The sequence below is a fragment of the Pezoporus flaviventris genome, unplaced genomic scaffold, assembly GCF_033815535.1.
Source record: "Pezoporus flaviventris isolate CSIRO_AGI_PZ_B2104156 unplaced genomic scaffold, CSIRO_AGI_Pfla_v1 ptg000079l, whole genome shotgun sequence".
Taxonomy (NCBI): domain Eukaryota; kingdom Metazoa; phylum Chordata; class Aves; order Psittaciformes; family Psittacidae; genus Pezoporus; species Pezoporus flaviventris.
Window position 1 is genome coordinate 7,813,478 of NW_026892627.1, and position 13,762 is coordinate 7,827,239.

At 40.1% G+C, this 13,762-nt stretch overlaps 1 protein-coding gene across 7 annotated transcripts in view; it reads left to right on the plus strand.

Moving 5' to 3' along the window:
• DPP6 (dipeptidyl peptidase like 6) overlaps positions 1-13,762 on the plus strand; it is a 565,175-nt gene that overhangs the window by 226,021 nt on the left and 325,392 nt on the right. Inside the window, exon 1 of one of the 7 annotated variants that reach the window (XM_061474527.1) lies at positions 8,362-8,480. The exons of the other annotated variants lie outside the window; for them this stretch is intronic. Within the exon in view, the coding sequence (XP_061330511.1) occupies positions 8,430-8,480 (51 nt within the window). The 5' untranslated portion in view covers positions 8,362-8,429. Of the gene's footprint in view, positions 1-8,361; positions 8,481-13,762 lie in introns of those variants that run through there. 7 annotated transcript variants of the gene reach the window in all.

A 13,762-nucleotide genomic window follows, 5' to 3' on the forward strand; every position in this document is an offset into this window, starting at 1 on the left:
GTGCGTTCTGAGAATGAATGTTACACCATGGATGGAAAATTAATTTGTAAAGTGCAAAACCAGGCATTGTTTAATGCCTTCCCTCACAAGGACACCCAGTGACAGTTTTTATTTATCTAAAGAGCAATTGTGGAGGGAGAAAAACTATCCCTAGGTCTTGTGTAGGCATGGCGTAGAATAACGAGCTTGAAAAAAATACTATTCTAGCTGTAGAGACTGGGATAGATTGCCTGCAAAGGTTGTCAGGTCTCCATCAGTGGAAGTTTCTGATCTAGGGTTGACAAATATCTGACAGGAGTGGCTTAACCCTCTACTTCTACTTTGTAAGGTATCTTTCTTTCATTTTATTTCAGAACATCGGGACTTTCTTGCAATATGGTGGAATGTAATTCACTTTATTTCATTGTATATAGAACAGGTATATAGTGCCCTGCTTTCTGAGCTCGGTCAAGCTACAGAAACTCAGTGGAGAACAGCCCTGGAGCTGCTTGTCCTGAAAGTCCTTGCTCATCTGAGCAGCCCCAGCTGCAGGGTACATGGAAAGCTGGAGTGATTGGAGAGATCTGGTATCTCAGAAACGTGCAGCTTCCCATGGACCCCAGATCTTTTGCCAATGCATATTTAACAATTTGTGATAAATTTGGCCTCTTCATAGACTGCCAGCATAGTTGAGGTTTGCGCTTTCTTTTGCGCTTCTGTCTATCCACTTATTTCTTCTTCTCACTTTCTGAGCTTTCTTGCTCCCAGGTAAGAAGAGCAGTTCAACCAGATGTCTCTTAAAGTGGTCAGTAGCCCCCACAGTCCTCAGTCTCTGTTGCTGCTCCCAGCCCTTTCTGCAGTCCAAAACATTGGGCTCCTGAATGTAACAGCATGTCACATAATGCTGGTGCTGCTGGTGAAGGAGCAGGAACTTCTTCCCTAGTGAACCCAGTCGTGCAAATCAGGAGTAGCTGTTGCTTTAGGTGTGCCACGCAACTGAAAATGGAAGTTTTTAGGTGGCTGATTTAGAAAACAAAATGAAAAAAAAAATATTAGTTACTGACTGTATTTACCTTAAATATGAATAAGAAGGTTTTGCCTCTTAGGACTGAATTTCATGAAGGCATTGAGTATCTTGGATACCATGCTGTAAACACACTGGTGGAGATCTGAGAATCTTGTTGCTTTTTCTTCTCTATGCTCAATAGCTTTTATACATGCTGAGATGCAGAACGTATGCAATGCAGGGAAGGAGACCCTATTAAATGCCTCATACTGGAACCCTACAATCTGTGTAGCTGAGTGTGATGAAGACGTTGCTTGCAAAAAGTATAAAATCTACAACAAGGGGGGCATTTTGTGACAGACAGGGGTGATGGCAGGTTGTCTCAGATTATTTTGTTTCACCCAGAGCACATGCTGTTTTCAAAGCTTCTCTCCCACATCTCCTGCAGACTGGAAATCAGCCGCTGAGTGTGGCTTTGAATAGCTAAGGAATAGGTGCTATGTTTTGCAAAAGCTCCATGCCTGCAAGTGTGCATGCTCATATATGAGGAAGAACTTTTTTTTCCTATTCCTATTTGTCTAGTTCAGTGCGTCAATGTATTCTGGTTACAAATAGTAGAGACCATTAAATATACATTATTTCCTCCTGCTAACTGTACTGTTTCATACTGCTGTACTGTGCCTTGTTCCTAGTTCTTTTTGCTTGCAAAGGGCTGATTTTCACCCTGTGAGGGCTGGTGTTCCCAAGGAGCAGGGTGCAGGTTCAGAAGCTCACTGCAGCTTCCAGCATGAGGGGCTGGAAGGTAACGCCTGCAAAGGTAGCTGCTTGCCCTCAGCTTGCCAGTGTAACTGCTGGCATAGCCATGCTGCAGGCCAGATCAGTGTGCTGATAAGTGAACTGACTGCCTTGAAAATAATGTGGTAAAAAAAGACGACTTTTCTGATCCACCTCACAGCGTGACCCCACAAGCAGTCGCACTGGCACAGCCTGGGGGGCCGCATACTGTAGTGTGGTTTGTATTTTAGGGAGTAGCATCGTTAAAAGTTATCTCCTGGTTTTGTCTGTTACTGTCTTGAAGTGAACAGATGTTCATCTTCAGTCATCTTTGGGCACCAACAAGGGCGGGTGATGTGGGGTAGGCAATGGGCATGTTGATCATTAGTCTCCCAATAGTGGCAGTCAGCAGGAAAATACAGTTTGGGGGTGCCTTACCTCACTGCTGTAAACAGGCAAAGGTTGCCATGCAAAGTCCTGCTTCTAAGCATGCAGCAGAATCAGTGCTGTCAGTGGCAAACTGAGTACAACCAGTCTTGGTGGCAAGGAAAGAATGGAGCGTTTCAGTTTTCTGGGGTTTGGCCAAAAGCTGCTGTTATATTTGGGGACAGCAATGATCAGCTCTGGCTGGAGAGGTAGGGGAAAGGTCTAGGTTTATTATAGGTAAGAATTTTTCTCTCCAGGATTCTGACCATGAGCCACAACTCTCTGTGGGCAGAGCTGAGCACGGCATCTACCTGACACAGTAGCTTTGAGTGTTTGCACCCATTTTCATCACAGTGCACAAGTGCACTAAGACATTTGCAAGCCTCAGCCATTATATGATCTTCATGAAATGAGAAGGCGAGTTGGGTGTTTCAGTTCCCCTCCTTTTACTTCTGGCAGGTGCTGCTCTTTTTGCAACAATACTTCTTGTGTGTGTGCGTCTGCTTTTCTCCATGGGTTTGTCTTCTCATTTTTGCTCTTCATTGGGTTGGATTGTGGCCTTAGGTACCATATCCATTTCCAGAGTCAGTTCATGAGCTTTGACAGGAGTCAGTGTGTGATTCTCCTGCTCTCAGTCATGAGAACTTAATGAGCAAACAGGACTGCAGGTTGCCACCTTTTCCTCTCTGTAGCTTTTCTTTGCGGTGTTTTTTTTTCTTTGCTTGTTGTAACATTCTGCATCTCCTTCCTTAGGTGTCACCATGGACTTGTGCAGATATTGGTTCTGTTAACTGTCAGAGATCATGTTCAATCAAATTCCTCCTGTTAATAATGATGGATATGTTAAAACAACTAAGTAGCAGCCTGGAATCCAGGAAAATATCTAGATGCTGATGAAGGATGTTAAAGTGAGGGAGTTCATATAATGATAAACCCTAGACCAGGGTTTACACATTTGGACTTGATAATGAACAAGCTTTGAGGGTTGTCGCATCTGTGAACCAACAGAGTCTTGTGCCTTCTTCAGCTTGGGAATCAACCAGCTGAAATGTGAGCTGAATTAGCTTTAAAAGCAAAGGTTCAAACTCAGATGTGATTTGCAGTGTTAATGTATCATGTGAATCTAATTTGCTACAAGGAGATGTCTAATTCTGGTGGAAATAAGGCTTCATCTATGCTGTCCTTTACTATGTTACTGAAATCGATCGGCTCTGGATTTGAACTTAGCTGTTGTGACTGATCCACAGTGCAGGGGTAAGATCAGATCATGACCTGACGAGCAGGTAATACTTTGGTGACATATAGACCCATGGGCTTACATAGGTAGATGGTGAAAGTTAGAGCAGTCCTAAGACCACTTCATGGGGCAGTATACTCTCACCAGCAAAAGAGGGTCACAGCTGGTGCTCAGAGTGCAGCCCAGCAGCAGGTCCAGCATGGAAAGATGTTTGCCTAATTCTGTCACAAGACCTCTGTGAGGAGTAAGAAATTGCTAGTAGCTTTTCAGGGTAGTTTGCTTCCCTCATACAGCAGGCACTTTTTCAGCCTGTTCCACTCATAAACTACTCAACTGGATCTTAGAATCATGTAACCGTATCCTGGGCTGCATCAAAAGCAGTGTGACCAGCAGGTCGAAGGAGGTGATCCTGCCACTCTACTCTGCTCTTGTGAGACCTCACCTGGAGTATTGTGTGCAGTTCTGGTGTCCTCAACACAAAAAGGACATGGAACTGTTGGAACAAGTCCAGAGGAGGGCCACAAGGATGATCAGGGGACTGGAGCACCTCCTGTATGAAGATAGGCTGAGAAAGTTGGGGCTGTTTAGCCTGGAGAAGAGAAGGCTCATGGAGACCTCATAGCAGCCTTCCAGTGTCTGAGGGGGGCCTATAAGGATGCTGGGGAGTGACTCTACATTAGGGACTGTAGCAATAGGACAAGGGATAACGGGTTCAAACTTAAACAGGGGAAGTTTAGATTGGATATAAGTAAGAAATTCTTTCCTGTTAGGGTGGTGAGACACTGGAATGGGTTCAAGTGTTCAAGGCCAGGTTGGACAAGGCCTTGGGTGAGATGGTTTAGTATGAGGTGTCCCTGCCCATGGCAGGGGGGCTGGAACTAGATGATCTTAAGGTCCTTTCCAACCCTAAATATTCTATGATTCTAACATTTTTTCCTTTCTATTCTTACTAGGAAGGTACTCTAGAGTTAGATAGTCACAAACCATCTTCTGATTTTTAGCTTACATTTGTGATTTTTTGTTTATACATCTGTCCTGTGTCTCTGTGATGTCTGTCCTGTGACTTTGGATTTAAATAGCTCTTCTTCCCCATTTCTGCTTCTTTTCCCAGTATATTTATAGATAGCAGTCATATCCCCTCTTAGCCTTACTTTAATTAGGCTCCTGTGGTTTCTCTAATGTGACAGGTTCTCCATTGCTCCAATCATCTGCCAGCCATTATTTGTGTCTGTTCCAGTTTTGCTTTCATTTCTTGTGAATATGAGTGACCAAAATTGTGCCCACTACCCAAATGAGTTGTCAGCAGTACTCTGTGATTTCCTACTAATATTTCTTAGTCTTTACTGGAAATAATAGTAAAGACTGAGAGTAATAGCTCCTTGCAATGCAGGTTTTTGTTTCACCACCTTCCACCCTGGTGGTTTATAATCCTGTGATTGATTAGTACAATCAGATCTTCTTCCTCTTATGTTAATTTGAGAGCTGCTATAGTAGGCTGATTATACTAACAGGAACACACATAGCACTGTTGCTGTCAGTAAATGCAGCTCAGGTGAGATTTTGAGCTTGCAGTAAATACTCTAGGATGATTGCATCCATTATGTTTAACTAAATTACTGGGTAAAATCTGAGCATCTCACCTTACTGGAAGCAAAGCAGCAAACCCCACAGCAGCAGTTATTGCTGAATGGCACAATGTTAACACGATGTTAATGAGTAATCCACCACGGCAACCAAATGGATGAAATTAATTTTGAAGTATGATCTGTAAGAATTTGAGGAGAAATTGATAGTTTTCATGTCCAAAATGTTCCATTGCTTTTTTTACAAAACATGAATATGGCTTTTGTGTACCTATGTTTGCCTCCTTTTCTTCAGCTGATTCTGTTTTTTACAAAGTGCTGGTTATGTAGGAGAAGTTGTATGGCTCAGTGAGGAAAGGACAGGAGCTAGACAGACACCTTACACTTGCTCAGAGGTTTGGTTTGAGGCCAGAGTGTATGGAAAGGAGTTGGGAGACATGAGAGAGTGGTTTGGTCATTAATAGCTGGGCTCAACTCTGACCTCCAGCTCCTTCACCTCATTAGCAATACTTTGGAAATGCCAGTGCTTTGACATCTGTGGGCTTCAGACTTCTTAAATCTAGGGAGAAGTTATTTTCATGAAGTGTGCCTGTCAGTGTAATGAGTATAGTGAATGAACTACACCAGTCCATTTAAACATTAGGATTTTACTGTGGTAAAAATGTGCTGGGAAGCTACTTTTCAGCACATTGCAATGTCAAAAGCCCTTAAACTGATGAGAGCATTTTGAATGATTCTGAAGTGGGTTAAATTCAGAATTTCTTTTTCTATGGCTTCTAACCATAATATTCAAACCACGAAGAAGAAAGCCACAAGGTAGAGTCACATTTGGCTTGACGTTGGCCTGGACCTACAGTGTTATTTGTAATCCCTGCTATGCCAAGCAAAAGGAATGTCCTGAACAATTTCATTTATTACAATACCTAAAGCCAGAAGCTTATGTCCATCTTTTGAGGGCAAAGAAGTATAAAGCAGATTCTTCTACTGCTTAGAGGAACCATTTCAAGGAATGACTTAATTTTGCTTTGAGTATCACTGGAGTCTAGGAAAATGCACCTTCAGCTGTATGTGTCTGGTGGTGCATAAACAGATAGGAAAGAGGGGAATGGCACTAAGATACTGGCCCAGCTCATGCTAGCAGGCTTGTGTTAACATAAAGCTGTCAGTCTTGTTCAGAGGCACAGTTACATGCAGAAGTCATACAACTGGACCTTAAGTGCACCTACAGTTAGTGCTTTTGCTCCCATAACAGCACTTGTCTGCATTTAACTCAACTGCAAGTGCTTGGTGCCTCAGTACTAACCCAGCATAACATCAAGAAGAGTTTCTAGACATTCTTGTACATCTAACTGATCATAAACTAATCTAACAATAAACACTAATAAATTTGAATATTTTTATCTGTCTTTTCAATGACAGCAGATTAAGAATGCATCGTCAGAATGACTGACAAGTGTGAAAATTTAAAGTTTGGAATACTGTTGTTAGATAATTGTGAAGCTGATTACTAAAGGGGGGTGAAGTGCTTATAGAAAATCTAATAAGGTATAGCTAGTTGTTTTACATAAAAACAAGACATGAGTACTTTCATTCTTTATTAAACAAATGTCAGATTAAACTCTCATTAAAATAAATGGGAATGCTCCTGGTTGAAAAATATTAGGACTTTGACATGAAAAGTGAGAATAAAACAATGACATAGACTCGTAGGTCTGGTCTATCATTTTCTTCTGAAAATAGTACATAACAGCTCTTAGTGTCAACTAAACTTGGTATCCACATTTGAAATGGAGGTTTACATTTAGTGGAACATATCATGACCATTAGAAAGTTTGATTCAAGTCCTGAATTACTGCTCAATATATATCCCAGTAAGGGTTCTGCTATATTGTGTAAGTAATGGCACATTGCACAAGCAAAATCTTGCAGCTTCAGACCCACAGCACTTCTCTCTAGACTTTCCTTGCAGAAGAGAGAAAGTTTCATAAGGGCTGCATCAATATTGACCAGTAATGTCAAATGTGGTCTTCTATGCAGTGTAACCTGATTGGGTACACACTGCACAGTATTTTAAGATGGGAAGAGAAGGTTTTTGTGATGCTATAACACCAAGATAAGGATCTAAAACAAAGTGGCAAAGAAAGTAGTATCATTCACATGAGAAAGTGGTGGTCACCCCTTTTCTCTTGTGGAGAGAGGCAGTCTGTATACCAGGTTTTAGAAGCAAAACCCTTTTATGAATCTCTGTTGAATGACTTCCCCCCAGGTAGTACCTGGGTTGTTACAATACCAGGCTTTCAATTAGAGCTGACACTTTAAATGGGTGTCCTCTACGTAGTCACATCTGTAGGGATGGCTCGTTGCACACCACAGGAGGTAGCTTTGAAGTTGTAGCTGCCTGTAATAAATCAGTGTTTGTCAAACAAACTTATTTTCTCATTCCAGAAATGGACTTGAAATATGGTGGGGTTTTTATGTTTTACCAGAGAGGATATTTCACACATTTTATGCTTTCTTTTCCATTTCCTGGAATTATAAAAGGGCGCATACGAAGCCTAGGTGAGTGAACAATAAAATCAAATGGCTCTTCTCTCCTATAGCGACCTGCAAGCTGTATAACATGAACAGTGAGCAAAATTTGTGACTTTCCATGGAATCTCCCTCCTGGATAGATTCTTTCACTGCCTCCTTTACGTTTGAATAAGAATCAGTACAGTTTCCTGTGTCATTCATTGATTTTCAGGAAACTTACAAATTGGCATCTTTGAGACTTTTGTTTTATGAGATTTTTATTTTTTTTGTTTAAAAAGAGAAAAAAGGTTAGGAATCATTTGGGAGGAATGACAGGTATGCACACTCCCACCACCATATAAACCTTACCTCCTTAGGAAACCACAAAAATAAAGTAGAAAACACTCCATGAGGTATTTCTCAGCATCATTCCATTGCAGCACCTTCCAGATATTTTTGTAATATCATGTGATTTTCATACATCTTAAGTAGCTTTAATTTTTTTTTTATATAGGATTAAAGCAATCCTTTTGTAAAGACTCATCATGACAGTGCTTTAAAATGCCACGACTGTCAGCTCACAAGTCTTCTTAAAGTTGGATGGCTGACATAATAGCATAATAGCATCTACTTATTTTTTTTTTTTCACTGACCTAAATCAAGAATTGGATGGATCAAGACTTCTCCCTCTCTGATCTCAAAGAAGGATTTGTTGTGGTTTTTTTTTAATGTCATGTTCAGCTATTGGTTACTTTATGCTGAGCTGTGAACTCTGTGGTTATTGGAAGCAGCATTAAAAGCCAGGGAGTGCCTCTGTTTTCAAGAATATCACTCCACTGTTTTAAGGCACCTGCCTGGTTGTAGAAATATTTACAGCCATATAGGATACGTATTTGACCTGCAGACATCAGAGATGAACAAATCCAAATTGTCCAGAGTGAAGAGATTAAAAAAATTGTGGAGGGTGAGTGAAAAATATGCATTAGTGTATTAGAAAGATTGCAATGGTAATGAACAAAAGACAAGCAGATAATTTTGATATTTGCAGACAAGCTGTCCTTCTGCATGCACGTTACTTGATCAGACTTTTCATTACAGGGTTTGATTGTGTATTTCCTGTCTTGCAGATCAGTTGCGTCTTTGCAAATTTCTGGAGACATTAAGCATTCAGGTTAATCTGACTTTTGAGAAAAGTTCTAGAGAATTTGAAACAATAGCAACAGCATTTATAGAGTAAAACCCCTTGAAGAAACTAAGCTAAACTGATTTCCTAGGTGGCCTTTAAAAATGCCATTCAAGGGTGGCTGAATATAAAAAAAAATTACCAAAAAAAAATCTTTTTTCTCCTCAAGCTGTATTTTAGAGCTGAAATACATTGTGGTGCTGAACTATATGGAACGTACTTAAAGCGCATGTGGCATTGGAATCTAGCATGATAGTAAAATGAAATAAATAATAATATTAGGGCAAATTGACTTTGTAAGCAATTATATGTCTTATAGGTTGGAAATAAGACCACAGAGAAAATGAACAGATAATTCTTTACCAGACATGAAGTTAATTTGGTGCAACAAGTGAAATGGACATCTCTCTGATGTCTCATAAACTGACTTTCATAGGTTTTCTTGAGAAATTTGGGGTCAGTTTTTCTCATTGTTAAATATGACACAAACAGTTGTCATTTTAAAAGTAATTTTAAAGTCATTAAATGAATTTGTTTGGATGCTTTCAGAAGATGGGGATCTGATACCAGTTAATTTAAGTTACATAAAATATCTTGCATTATTAGTAAAATAAGGTGTATTTTCCCTGATCTGAAAATCTGTTGACTTGCTTCCTGATAATATCAACTTGAGTACTTGAAAGCAGCTTTGATTTGAGATTCCAGCAATTATGACAAATGGCTGATTTCCATAATATACAGCAATTCATAGTGAGGACATTCATTGAATAGTAGAGGATTTCCACATTTTTAAGTCTCTCTTTAAATAGAAGTAACGTCTCTATTTATGGCTTTGTTTGCTGAAAAGTGTTATTGCCTGAGTGAAAATTATATTTTAATCATCGTACAAGTTTCATTTGTGCAAACAGGCACAGTTTCCTTAGAAATTAAAACATATCCATTAAGCATAAGTAGATACTACATCATATTAAGTGAGATGAGATAATTACCATAGTCAAAGCATGGTTCTTAAATGGGCTCAGGGAGTGGTTTAGTTTTAAGAGGCAAAATGTCCTTCTTGGATGGAAATGTTTTACTTGCATATAGCTGTGTATGTTGTTGTGCATCTGAACACTTTGTCCTTTACCTCCTATTTGTGAAAGCTATTGAACTGCAGGCTATTAAGCATCCTTTAACTGATGCATTTTTTTCTCATCTCCCTAAAGCATTTGTCCCTATTCCATCATTGTGGTACCTGATATTTCAGGGTAATATAGCTCAAAATTAAATTTCTGCAGAAGCAAATGTCACTTTTAAATGTTACTGTTTCTTTTTCTTACTTCAAACTATTCTGGATAGAAGAATGTCAAAATCTTGAAGAGGGCTTTTATGGTTGGAATTGAAACAAAAGGGGTAGACCTTTTATTGTGCAGAGTGTGCATTTTTAATAATCCATAATGTATTTATGTAGGATATTATATGTCTATGATATGGCGCACACTCCCTTTCTCCACTTAACCCTTGGCATTAACTTGCTCAGTATTTATGGATATATCAAAATCATGATTTACACTGTACTTATCATTAACATCCCTTGCAATAACTCTCCATAGTTCTTGCCATCCTTCAGAATCCAGTCATAAAATGAAGAGATTAACAGATAATTAAATTAAATCCTTAATTATTTGGGGATGATGAATTCACTCTGTGATTCCAGAAAGGTATAGAGAGCCTTTCTCACAAGCAGTATAAATTGAAAGCAGTGGAGCTATGATGATTTATTCCTGACTCATAGTGCTAATTATCTAGTCCTCTTTTAAAAACATATTAATAAAAATGGGATGTAGGAACTGTTTATTAAAGTATGAAGCTTTCAAGATATTTTTGAAATATTATATACACTAGAAGATAGCATTGCTTGGAAAGTATCAGTCATTTTTCCTACCGAATAGAATATCCTTCAGCAAAAGGCAGGGAAACTTCACTTGTTTCTCCAGCAGTTTCTGATATCCATGGGAAGGTTCTCTTAGTTTTCAATTAACTTTTGATCTGGCGTGTAATTCATGTGGATCTCCGAAGTGTTGGCATATATCACTGACAGTTACATCTTCCAAAGTGTTCAGCAACTATCCACTCCTGCTGGTGAAGTGGCTGGTACCTAAACCCTCCTGAAAATACAGCCAACTCAGCTAATTAAGTGCAGAAAGCCAAACTTAACAGAAAAAGAAAAACAACCAGGAAAATTAATTATAGGGTCAAACCCAGCAGCAACAATAAGCAATCAATCTTTCTGTACTCAGTTCTGAGTACCTTTGCTTAAAAAAAAATCCCCCTACAGTCATTATAAAGAAGATTACAGATTACAATATTTAATGGGCATGCTGGGCTATCCTGAGGACTGAAGGTTATAATATTTAACTTACATGCTGGGCTGTCTCGAGAGCTCATTAGTAATGGCTGTTAATGATGCAAAGATAACTTGCACCAAGCTTGGAAGGAACACTGTGCCAGGTTTTGTTAGCAATAAAGAAGTAAAGCAATCGTCATGGAAACATAAAAATTGTTATGAAAGTAAGTAATGGCTACTTCAGAGCCACCAAGTCTCTTGTGTAAACCTTTGTTTAGAAAATGTTTAGAGCACGCATTATTTACTCAATAGTACATGCCATTGAGATCCATCATACCTATAAGTATTTAAACTCCCTTTTTTTGAATGTTTTTTTGACCTGATAGACTGTGACAGCTATAAAACCCTGTTATGGTCTTTCATGCCAAGTATTTGAAGGGATATTTGGAGTAAATATGCATTTTTGAAAAAACCCTGTAATTTGCTCTGGGAAGTGCTTATGGTGGTGGGCTGAAGCAATTTGTTCTCTTCAAGAACAGCTCCTGGAGTTGTCACTGATTCCATCAAGAAGCTGTACTTTTCTACTTCATAATTTGTGTATTTTAGGCTGTAAATTCGTATAAAAGCACTGACTCTGGACCTGTTTCTCTTTCTCGCTGCTTCTTAAAAACATATCTTGATAAATATTACTTTAGGTGGCTTGTGTTAGTATGCATAGGGACTGAGACTGAGATGTAAAAAGAATGTCTCATTTAAGTGCTTTTGAAATGCATTACAATTTAAAAGAATTATAGCCTCACCACCCAGACCCAAAAGCAGGAAGGCTGCAATGCTTAAACCTGTTGACAGAATGTATATGCAGTCTTGTAATCCTGACTTTGAGATAAAAAGTCTTTCACCCTCCCTCAGGTGGCAGTGACCTGCAGTTTCATTGCTGAGGCAATAGGGTTTGAGTGCAAATTCCACCTAGTGTGGCCTTATATATTCTAACTGTTTTCCATAACATATCCATCAGGCAGCAATATGGTGTAGCTTAAACGTTTTCAGAGAATGCCATTTTTATCTTTCAGTGTGCAGGACAGGTACTTTTGGGTTGTGCTGTGTCATTGCAACCTGCAGGGGCTCTGCCTGTTCTGCCTGAGAAAGCGTATGCACATAGTATAAGCTGATCACTGAAGATCTGAACAAGCAAAGACAGATTTAGGAAAGGAAGCATGCATCTCAGGAAATGTCTCAATGACTTCTTTTCTGCCCCTCCCTCTAGTAGCTTTTAAGAGGAGACTAATGGGTGCAAAAGTACATCAATTAGCAGCCCGCACACCCCTGCCTTCCATTTTCAAGGGTGCCTCTCATCCTCTGCAGCGAGCACTAATGGGAAAAGGACAACTGGGAGAAAAGTGGGAAAGAGGGAGGAGGTATCTAAAAGTCTTCAGAAGACCCTCAACACAGTCAGGCGTGGAAAGACTTGGACAGCCTCTGGCCCCTAGCTGAGCACTTCCTGCCTTCCAACAGCAGAGAATGAGCCTGCAGCACCCATGGGTGCCTGCCCGGGAGGAGCTGGAGCAGCCTTCCCGTCGCATGAGCACCGGTGACCTGCCTGATGCTGATCTGGTTAGTGCTGGCAGGTCTGAGAGGCTTCCTGAATCTGAGGTGCAGGGGTGGGAGGTGGGTTGGGAAACTGCTTACTGTGTTACCACAGGGAGACAGAGGGGTCAGGATTTCTGGTTTTGTGCTCCTCCCTTTGCTTCATCCTCTCCTCACCTTTGATGATCAGCTGGTGGGGAAAAGGGGGAGGAAAAGGAGGAGGAAAGAGGGATTTGGATGCAGCAGCTCACTACACCACAGCTTCTGCTGGGACCAACTCCAGTCCCTCAGTCTCCAGGTAAGGAACAACAGTGACTTATGTGGCTTGTATTCCCCTTGTTTGAGGAAGGATTTGGCTATGTCCTCTTCAAGTCCCCTAATTTCAGGGACTTTCCATGGCTGAGTCAGGAGGCTCCATCATTTTCCCTTCCAGACCCACAGTTTGTGCCCTGGCCCAGGACTTGGCCATGCCGAAAGGACTTGTGTGGAAAGTACTCAGTGAACCAGGAAAACTACAAAACATCAACCAATTGCATGTAAATGTGAATCAATCACTTACTGCTTTCTGCTCGTGAAACTGAAAAAGTCCAAATGCTCATCTTGGGGAGGCCACTTGGCACTGCTGCATTGTCTGTGATGCAGTTTGCTGCTGAGGATGGCTGAAAACAAGCTGCATTGATTTAAAATAATAATGAAAGACATTTTAATGTTCTTGAGCATGGCAGTTAGTGCTGCAGAGGTCTTCCCTGCAAAGATAGGTTTGTTTGAACTGGTCTTAGTCATTCAGGGCTTGTCCTTTGTGTTGTGAGCCTAATGAAACAAACTAGTGTGAAATTAGTGAAACTATAAATTAGTAGAAAAGTAGATTAGAGATATTGCTGTGTATTGCTCCTTTTATAACTCTTATAATGTTTCTAGTTACACTTAACTTTTAATATCTGCTGTATTGGTCCAAAATGGTAACTACTTAATTCAGTACACATGTAAGTGTTAGATCTGTGATTGCCATTCCCCAAGGTTAGTAAGGGACTCCCAAGGATGGTAAAGCTGTTAAATGTAAACTGGATTAGAGAATTTACACATGCTTACAAATCTCAGTGACCAGCCTTTAAATGGCTTGATTTAATTTTTTTAATGGGCTTTGTAAGCAATC